The sequence below is a fragment of the Neovison vison genome, chromosome X, assembly GCF_020171115.1.
Source record: "Neovison vison isolate M4711 chromosome X, ASM_NN_V1, whole genome shotgun sequence".
Lineage (NCBI taxonomy): Eukaryota > Metazoa > Chordata > Mammalia > Carnivora > Mustelidae > Neogale > Neogale vison.
In genome coordinates, this window is record NC_058105.1 from 59,597,634 (window position 1) to 59,604,603 (window position 6,970).

At 51.3% G+C, this 6,970-nt stretch overlaps 1 protein-coding gene across 1 annotated transcript; it reads right to left on the reverse strand.

The window, feature by feature from the left end:
* Nucleotides 1-3,269: 3,269 nt before the first annotated feature.
* LOC122896583 lies at nt 3,270-5,395 on the reverse strand. Its single transcript, XM_044234715.1, is given in 2 exon segments — nt 3,270-3,817; nt 3,820-5,395. Coding segments are annotated over 2 exon segments (2,124 nt in total).
* Nucleotides 5,396-6,970: the final 1,575 nt, after the last annotated feature.

A 6,970-nucleotide genomic window follows, 5' to 3' on the forward strand; every position in this document is an offset into this window, starting at 1 on the left:
TCCCATGTTCCCATTGCTAGGGTTCAGAGATCCACAGTCAAATATGGCCACCAAGTTCCCACTGATGCTTCCTTGGTAGCTAGAACTATGGTGTCACCCCAATTAGGGGTGATTTCCCAAGACAGCCGAAATGGTTGGTGGGGGTTCTGGGGTACTATAGCTACAGGGATACCTATAAATGTATGGGCACAAGCTAAAAACAGCAAAAACATAGAAACCATAGTCACGGTCTTACTTTTTGGCGGCGCAGTTTAAGTTTTAAGAGATCGTCCTTGGTCCGGTCAATTGTCCAGGCTGCCTCTCCTGTTGAGGGCTCGATGAGGTCTGGGTATGGGTCCACCGGCTTGGCGTGGGTATAGTGGATCCAAGTAGCCACTCCGTCCACCTTGAAGGTTGTGGATGTCGTCAGTATGACTTGGAACGGCCCCTTCCACCTGGGTTCCAGGTTCCCCTGTCGGTGGCACTTCACAAGAACCCAGTCCCCAGGCTGGTGCTGGTGGGGAGTCGGTGGAAGTCCCATCTCATATAGCTCTCTCAATTTTGGCCAGACCTCGTCTTGAACTTTCTGCAGAGCTTGCAACGAAAACGAAAGTTCAAAATCATCATCTTTTTCATGTTTAACTAACTTTTCTCTCAGGTTAGGAATTATAGGCGGTGGCCTGCCATGCATTATTTCATAAGGGGTAAGGCCCAGTTTGTAGGGGGAATTACGAACTTTGAACAGAGCGTAGGGGAGAAGGGCTACCCAATTTGCGCCAGTCTCCATGGTCAATTTGGTCAGGTTCTCCTTTAATGTTCAATTCATCCTTTCTACCTGTCCTGAGCTTTGGGGTCTATAGGCACAATGCAATTTCCAATCTGCCCCCAGAATAGAAGCCAGTCCCTGACTTACCTTTGAAACGAAGGCCGGTCCATTGTCAGATCCTATCACGACTGGGAAGCCATACCTGGGTAGAATTTCCTCTAAAATTTTCTTAGCCACAATCTGCACCGTCTCACCCTTTGTGGGGAAGGCCTCAGTCCATCCTGAGAAGGTGTCTACAAAGACTAACAGACTAAAAGACTAAAATATATCCATATTTTCCAGGCTTTACCTCAGTAAAATCAACCTCCCAATAGGTTCCCGCCTGTCTCCTTTCTGCCTTGTCCCTGCATTCTAGGGATTGTTACCTGCATTGTTAAGCTGGCAGACTACTCAACTTTCCACAATCTGATCAATCATATCTGAAACTTTTCTAATTCTCAGCCCTGTTTGTCTTACTAGGTCCTGCATTCTTCTTGTACCTAAGTGGGTACAGCGGTGAATCCGTTCCAGCACCCGCCTGCCCAGTCTTTCAGGAAGCACGATGTTGCATTTGGAGTCTCTCCACCAGCCATCAAGGATCTGGGTCATAGGGAGTGTTCTTATCCACTGGAGATCTTCTTCAGAGTATTCTGGTGCTGGAGGCAGGTCCCAAGGTCCTGGGTCGGGCAGCTGCATAACTAGCGACCATGTCGAGGCCCGAGCTATTTTCTTAGCCATCTGGTCATCCAGGTTGTTGCCACGGGAGACCAGGTTCATTGATTTCTGGTGTCCAGGGCAGTGGACAATTGCTAGTTTCTTGGGTTCCCAAAGGGCGGCTAGCAAGGCTAAGATTTCCTCCTTGTTTTTAATGTCCTTCCCCTCTGCTGTGCGAAGCCCTCTCTCTATATATATTGCCCCATGCACATGAGCGGTGGCAAAAGCATAGTGGCTGTCAGTATACAGTCAGCTTTGGATCTTTTCCATCTTTAGGGCCTGGGTCAGGGCTATTAGTTCTGCCCTCTGGGCTGAAGTTCCTGGAGGCAGAGGCTCTGCCCATGCTACTTCAGTCTCTGACACCACAGCTGCCCCCGCGTACCTCTGACCTTGATGGACGAAACTGCTCCCATCAGTAAACCACACGATGTCTGCATCCGGCAGCGGCTGGTCCTTCAAATCTTCTCTCGCTCCATGCACTTGGGCCAAAATCTTGGTGCAGTCGTGGAGTGGTGCGCCCAGGTCGGGGTCGGGCAGAAGTGACGCGGGATTAAGGGTGGTTGGTGGCATGAAAATAATTCTGAGAGGGTTAAGCAACAGTCCCTGATAGTGAGTCTGGCATTGCTGAGCCAGCAGTCAGGCGGCCGCTTGAGGACGCTTTCGATGGCATGTGGGGTAGTAACCCGTAGCTCCTGTCCCATAGTTAGTTTATCAGCGTCCTTTACCATCAAGGCAGTAGCTGCTATCATCCGGAGGCATGGTGGCCATCCAGCTGCTACTGAATCCAGCTTCTTAGACAGATAAGCCACTGGCCGCTGCCATGGTCCCAGGTGTTGGGTCAAGACCACCTTGGCTATGCCCCGGCTCTTGTCCACAAACAACTGGAAGAGCTTAGAGATGTCAGGGAGTCCCGGGGGGGGGGTGCTGACAATAGGGCAGTCTTAATCTGTTGGAAGGCCTGTTCAGCCTCCTCCGTCCAACAAAAGGGTTGCTGGTCCTTGGGAGCCTGATACAAAGGCTTGGCTAGCTCTGCAAAGCCTGGTATCCACAACCTACAGAACCCAACCGACCATAGGAACTCTCTCACTTGCCATTGTGATTGTGGCTGGGGAATGCAGAGGACTGTCTCCTTCCGAGCAGAAGTCAGCCACCTTTGCCCCACTTTCAGTAAGTATCCCAAATAGGTTACCTCTGATTTGCAGACCTGAGCCTTTTTTGCCGACGCCCGATAGCCTAAGTCTCCTAGGGCTCACAGGAGGTCCTCAGTTCCCTGGATACAGGCCTCGGGGGTCAGGGAAGCTATTAAAAGATCATCAACATACTGCAATAGAGTTAGGTTAAAGTGCTATTGTCTGTACTCACTCAGGTCTTCATGAAGGGCTTCGTTGAACAGAGTAGGAGAGTTTTTAAATCCTTGTGGTAGTCTGGTCCATGTCAGTTGGCCATTTATGCCCCTTTCCGGATCAATCCATTTAAATGCAAAGAGTTCCTGACTTTTTGGGGCTAAAGGTAAACTGAAGAAGGCATCTTTTACGTCCAGAACAGTATACCATTATTTCCCTGGGTCCAGGGTACTTAGGAGGGTATAAGGATAGGGTACAGTTGGGTGTATGTCCATTACCCGCTTGTTAACCTCCCTCAAGTTCTGTACCGGCCTATATTCGCCGCTATGGGGCTTACGTACTGGCAGCAGCGGGGTATTCCATGCTGAGTGACAGGAGCACAGGACCCCCTGGTCTAGGAGGCGCCAGATATGGGGAGTGATTCCCTTTCATGCTTCCAAGGGCATGGGGTATTGCCATACTCGGACAGGGTCAACTCCAGGTTTAGTTTCTATGTAAAGAGCTGGGCGGTGCTTAGCCAGTCCCATTCCTCCAGTTTCTGCCCATGCTTGTGGGAAGCTCTGGAGCCAAGAGTCCATATCCTGGTTAGGAGGGGCAGGCTCCTGGTAGAGTCTATACTCATCATCCAAGGTCAGGGTCAAGAGAGATATTGCTTTATTTTGGGAGTCTGTCACTTTGGGCCCATTTGGTGAGAAGTGGATTTGGGCTCCCATTTTTGTCAATAGGTCCCTTCCTAACAGGGGGCATGGACTTTCAGGAATGACCAAAAAAGAGTGGGTCACTTTTCCTGTCCCCAAATCCACAGTCCTTTTTGTTGTCCAATGATATCTTTTTACCCCTGTAGCCACCTGCACCCACGAGGTATGGGTGGACATTTTACCTTTGGTCTCTGTCAATACTGAGTGTTGAGCCCCTGTGTCAACAAGGAACTGAACTGGAGTCCCCTCCACTTGTAGGGTTACCCTAGGTTCGGGGAGGGGTCTGAACCCCGACTCCCCTAGTCCTCCGAGTCTCGGGTGACCAGCACCTCAGAGGAAGACCTGGGGTGCCATTGTTGTGACTTTTTGCCCCGTTTATTTGGGCAATCTCTGGCCCAATGGCCCAACTGCCTACAACAGGCACATTGATCCTTGCATAAGTCCCGCCTTAAGGGGTGTGGAGAGGATCTGTCTTCACGCAGTGGGGGGCTGTCCTGCTGTACTACTGCCGCCAAGACTTTAGTCTTTTCCCTGACCTTTAACTGCTTTACTTCTGGTGCTTCTCGATTATTAAAAACCTTCTAGGCGATCCTAAGTAGATCCTGGATCTGTTTCCCTTCTAAGTCCTCTAATTTCTGTAATTTTTTCTTAATGTCTGGGGCTGCCTGGTTCACAAAGGACATAATCACTGCTGCCTGATTCTCAGGTGCCTCAGGGTCCATGGGGGTAAACTGCCTAAAGGCTTCCATTAATCTCTCTAGATACCCTGCTGGACTTTCTGTTTTTCCCTGTAATACAGTATATACCTTGGCCAAATTAGTGGGCTTGCGAGCAGCGGCCCGGAGACCCACCATTAGAGTCTGGCGATAAATTTGTAGCCTTCCCCTACCTTCTGCCATGTTGTAGTTCCAGCCATCCTGTGGGGGTCTGGTGAGAGGAAAAGCAGCATTAATCAGGTCAGGGTTGACAGTGGGCTGGCTATTGTCTCCTGGAACCAGCCTTCTGGCTTCCTCCTGGACTCTTTCTCCTTCCTCCATGGTGAACAGGATTTGGAGAAGTTGCTGACAGTGGTCCCAGGTGGGCTGATGGGTAAACATTACACTGTCCAAAAGAGCAATTAAATCTCAGGGGTTATCAGAGAAGTGGGCATTTTGAGCTTTCCAGTTATACAAATCACTAGTGGAAAAAGGCCAATACTGAAGTCTAGGGTTACCAGTGTCATCAGGGGGTCCTATTTCCCTCAGGGGCAGCGCGATGGTGGAATCAGGGAGGTGTGGGTTTGCCTCCCATTGAGTGCGCCCCCTCGTCCTGCCCGCTGGTCCTTCATAGTGAGTTTCACTATCAGCAGCACCAGAGGCGGCTGCCGCCTCCTGTTCTTCCTGCACCACAGGAGGGGGCACCGGAGGTGCCTGGGGATTAGCGGGTGGCGGGAGGTAGGGTGGAGGATCCAGGGACAGAAGATCCTGACTATCCGATAACACGGGCGCAGATGGTAGCTTTAGCTTAGAGGGGTTGGTGGCCTTGGTGGCCAGTATTTTACATATTGCCAGAGACAAGAAAGGGGCCAACCAAGAGAGTGGATTTTCAACAAGGTCCTGCCATACCAAGATATAGGGGATCTGACCTGGGTGTCCTTCTCGGCCCGGGAGGTAGATTTTGGATTTTACCTTGGCGATAACAGGGAGGCAGAATGTGCCCTCCGGAGGCCATCCCACATCAAAGGCGGGCCATTCGGAATGGCAAAAGGTAATCAGTTTACTCCTTTGAATATCCAAGCTAAGGTTATGACTTCTCTTTTTAACATCCTTAAAATTGCTAATTAGAAGGGTTAAGGAGGTACTCTGGTTTTGCCCCATTTGAGCAGGGAGTTCCCAGATCAAGAAAATGGTTAAAATGAGGAGAAAGACACCTAGAAAGGGCAAAGAACGACAGAGGCACAGGTGCAAGGGTTGTAAGATAAACGAACAGGTGAGAAATTCAAAAGGGCGGGGTGAGGATGAGCGCTCTCAGTCTACTAGCCCAAAGGGATGGAGGATAACCTTCAGGGAGCTGGAGGTGGGGGCCAGGCGAGTTTCGTCCTTGGATGGCAGGAGTAGAAATCCTACTTCTTCGTTTGCCAGGGTGAATCTACAAGTGAAACAGGTTAGGAATCGCAGGTGCAGGGGACACAGAACACAAAGACACAATTTGTAGGCGCACTTCAGGCCGCTCCGCGGCTGATCAAATGGGCCGGGTAATCAGCCCTAGGCATACTTCCAGCCGCCCCGCGGCTACCCAAAGGGGCTGAATAAACAGCCCCCAGCGCGCTTCCAGCCACTCCACGACTACCCAAAGGGGCTGAATAAACAGCCCCTGACCGAGGTCCGGAGGACGTCTCCTACCGGCCCACTGGCAGACCTATAGCGCGTCCACCAGGACTACTTGCCAGTTCCAACCTCTGACTTTCCGGAAACAGCTTCAGGTTATGGATCCAAGAATGACAGACAACAGGGAGACAGAGCCGGCTCACTTACTGATTGGTTTTCAGCGACCCATTGACTTGGAGTCTGATGGCTCTGGGGGGGGGGGCTATCCCGGACGAGCCCCCATATGTTGTGCCCAAATTCTGAGACCCCCCAAAGATGACCACCAGAGTCCAGAATCAAAGCCAAACAGCAAGGGTCGTTTATTACGAGCTCGAACCCGGACCTCCGTGCACTCGTTGCCGGTGATGCTAAAAGTTCCTGAGATCCGGATCACAGCACTTTTTATACTCTATTTTGGGGAGGCAGGGACTTAGCATACATCATAGTATCTCGCAAGAAATCACTACATACCGCGGGAAAATCAAACAGCAACTCTCTAATATGACTGGCGGGCTACAGAGCGGGAAAAGGCCGGGAACAGATTATTGGTTAGGTCAAAGGGCTGTCATTCTTCACACTGCTTAGTTGGCACTGCTAGGGTGTGTGTCCCCTCAGGATTGGCCAGGGTCTCTCTGTCTAGCCATGGGGTGCCAGATCGTTATTATCTCCCGTACCCAAAGCTGGGTGGGGGGTCCAGGGGCAGTCACTTTGTCACGTACAATTCTGGGTGGGGGTTTCTCTGGCGCCAGATGGCTGTTATCTCTCGGCCCAGAGCCAGGTGGGGGTTTTGGAGAGGCCACTCTGCTAGGTTTGATTCTGGGCGGGGGTTGTGTGGTTACAGAGTGCCTAGAGAAAGTTTGCTGGTAATTTTCCATCTCCTCATGGGTTAGCAAGCGAAGGTACAGAAGCAGAAATAGCGGTTATGGTTATAATTTAGGCATCTTAGGATACAGGCTTCCCTCCCCGGAAGTTTGGTCCCCAAGCCCTCATGACTGGGGTGGGGGGAAACTGCCAGCTACACCCCCGGGCCCCACTTGGCCCCCAGGAGGAAAGGGTGCCTTTTGGGCCTGCGCAGAAACCTCCAAG